The sequence below is a fragment of the Henckelia pumila genome, chromosome 4 (genome assembly GCF_033568475.1).
Source record: "Henckelia pumila isolate YLH828 chromosome 4, ASM3356847v2, whole genome shotgun sequence".
NCBI classification, from domain to species: Eukaryota; Viridiplantae; Streptophyta; class Magnoliopsida; order Lamiales; family Gesneriaceae; genus Henckelia; species Henckelia pumila.
Genome location: NC_133123.1, coordinates 15,476,018 through 15,478,536, shown reverse-complemented (window position 1 = coordinate 15,478,536; position 2,519 = coordinate 15,476,018). Strand labels below are relative to the sequence as shown.

Below are 2,519 nucleotides of genomic sequence, written 5' to 3'. Positions count from 1 at the left end.
TTATTCTGAAATTCAATGAATGGTATTTTGTTTATCCATATGTCCAACTTGTTCAGTTATTCTTCTAATCCATAAATCTATCAGAATCTTAGAAACTTATACGTTTGTAGAACATGGACGAGAGACCTGTACGCAACAACCATAACCCGCGCTATAGAAACCGCAACAACAACAATGAAGGGAACCCTCTGCCGCCGCCGCCTCCACCACCACCACCGCAAGGGTTAGACCTAAATCATGCTGACTTGGCGGCTATAGCAGCCATTGTGGCTAACACCCTTCAAGGGTTGGGAAACCCGCCTGCAAATGGCAATCCACCACCACAGGCAGTACCACAGGTGCATAGGGTGAAGTATCATTATGAGTCACTGAGAAAGAACCGAGCCCAAACCTTTAAAGGAGATCCAGATCCTGAGGTTGGCCAATATTGGCTCAAGAATATCGAGACTCAACTTTGCCTACTCGAGATCCATGATGAGTTTAAGGTGGATATAGTGACACCCTTCTTGGAAGAAAAAGCAGCCAAGTGGTGGGAGGCAATTTCACCACCTATGATAGCCTCTGGCCGAATCACATGGCAACAATTTAAGGATACGTTCTTGAAACAGTACTATCCAGCCGAAGTTAAACTGCAGAAATTGAGTGAATTTGAAATTTTCACTCAAGCTCCGGATATGTTAGTGGTTGAATACACGTCAAAATTCAACTCACTTGGGACGTATGCTCCAACGATTATGGCGGATGATATTCTGAAGATGCACCGTTACAAACGAGGTTTAAGCAGCCGTATTCAGACAGCGTTAGCAGTATACCAAGCCACAAGATTTGCTGGTCTAATGGAAGCAGCAATTCGAGCTGAGACCGACATCAATAGAAGAGAAGATTAAAACAAAAATAAGAGGCCTCTCTCTGGACAATATTCTCAAGGAAAGCAGCCATACAAGAAACCCAATCAGGCTAGTGGAGTAACCAAAAATGCTTTTACCGGCTCCAACTATCAAGAAGCCAAGATGTGCCCTACCTGCAATACCCGTCATCCTGGAGAATGTCGGAAGAATTTTGGAGCATGCTTTAATTATGGGAAGCTTGGACATAGAATTGTTGAATGTCCCGAGCTAGTGAAGAGAGGGACAGGATCAAATGTAGATGCTACATTCAACAAACCAAAGGATCACAAGGAGAATAAGTCTAACGCACGTGTGTTTGCCCTAACTCAAGAGGAGGCAGGAAAAGCTAACGATGTCGTGGCAGGTACCATATTAATCAACCAATCTCCTGCTTATGTGTTGTTTGATTGTGGTGCTACGCATTCGTTTATATCTAAGAGGTTTGCTAAGAAGTTAGGACTTATTCCTGAAATACTTGTGGAACCTTTTAGGGTAGCAACTCCCACTAGTAAAGCAATTAAAACTCATAGGGTACACCGAGATTGCATAATTGTTATCAGTGAACACGTATTTCAAGCCGAACTGATTCAACTAAACATGGTAAAATTTGATGCCATTATAGGGATGGATTGGCTATCAAATAATCATGCATTAGTTGATTGTCGCATGAAGAATGTCAAACTGCGAACTTCAAACCTCGACGAAGTCATTTATCATGGTAAAACCAAGGAGCAGAATTCTCTTTTATCTGCTTCTCAAGCTTGGAAAGCTATGAAAAGTGGAGAAGAAGTATACCTAGCCGTAGTAGGTGAGCTAAAGGAAGAAGTTACACTTGCATTAGAAGAGATTCTGGTAGTACAAGAGTTTTCAGATGTGTTCCCTGAAGAACTCCCTGGAGTAATTCCTGATCGCGAGGTGGAATTTGAGATTAATCTAGTACTCGGTGCTGCACCTATCTCAAAAGCACCATATCGAATGGCTCCACCGAAATTGAAAGAATTAAAAAATCAACTCCAATAATTGTTGGATAAAAAGCAAATACGACCAAGCGCATCTCCTTGGGGAGCCCCGGTCCTTTTTGTGAAGAAGAAAGATGGGAGTATGAGGTTGTGTATCGACTATCGAGAACTCAATAAGATCACAATCAAGAACAAGTACCCCCTTCCAAGAATTGATGATTTGTTTGACCAACTCAAAGGAGATATAGTTTTTCCAAGCTCGATCTAAGGTCAGGCTATCACCAATTGAAAGTCAAGGCAGAAGACGTTTCGAAAACAGCTTTTCGAACAAGGTATGGGCATTACAAATTCATGGTGATGCCTTTCGGGTTAACCAACGCACTGGCAGCATTTATGGACCTCATGAATAGAGTGTTCAAGCCGTTCCTTGACAAGTTTGTGGTGGTATTTATTGACGACATCCTCGTATATTCACCAAGTGAAGAAGACCACAAAGAGAATCTCTGTCTCACTCTTCAGACGCTGAGAGAGAAAGAACTTTATGCCAAATTCAAGAAGTGTGAATTTTGGCTAAAGAGCATCACATTCTTGGGCCATATAATATCCAAAGACGGAGTATCTGTGGATCCCAAGAAAGTGGAGGCAGTTATGGATTGGCCTAGACCAAAAATGG

The 2,519-nt window shown here is 42.2% G+C and overlaps 1 protein-coding gene across 1 annotated transcript; it reads left to right on the top strand.

Moving 5' to 3' along the window:
• The first annotated feature begins 1,010 nt into the window (after positions 1 to 1,010).
• On the top strand, positions 1,011 to 1,907 carry LOC140860540 (uncharacterized). Its single transcript, XM_073263544.1, has one exon. It carries the CDS (start codon positions 1,011 to 1,013, stop codon positions 1,905 to 1,907), a length of 897 nt encoding a protein of 298 aa, XP_073119645.1.
• The last annotated feature ends 612 nt before the right edge of the window (positions 1,908 to 2,519 follow it).

Bases quoted from the DNA above. Each gene is read 5' to 3' on its own strand.
- LOC140860540 (XM_073263544.1), top strand. From the start codon at position 1,011: ATGTGCCCTACCTGCAATACCCGTCATCCTGGAGAATGTCGGAAGAAT.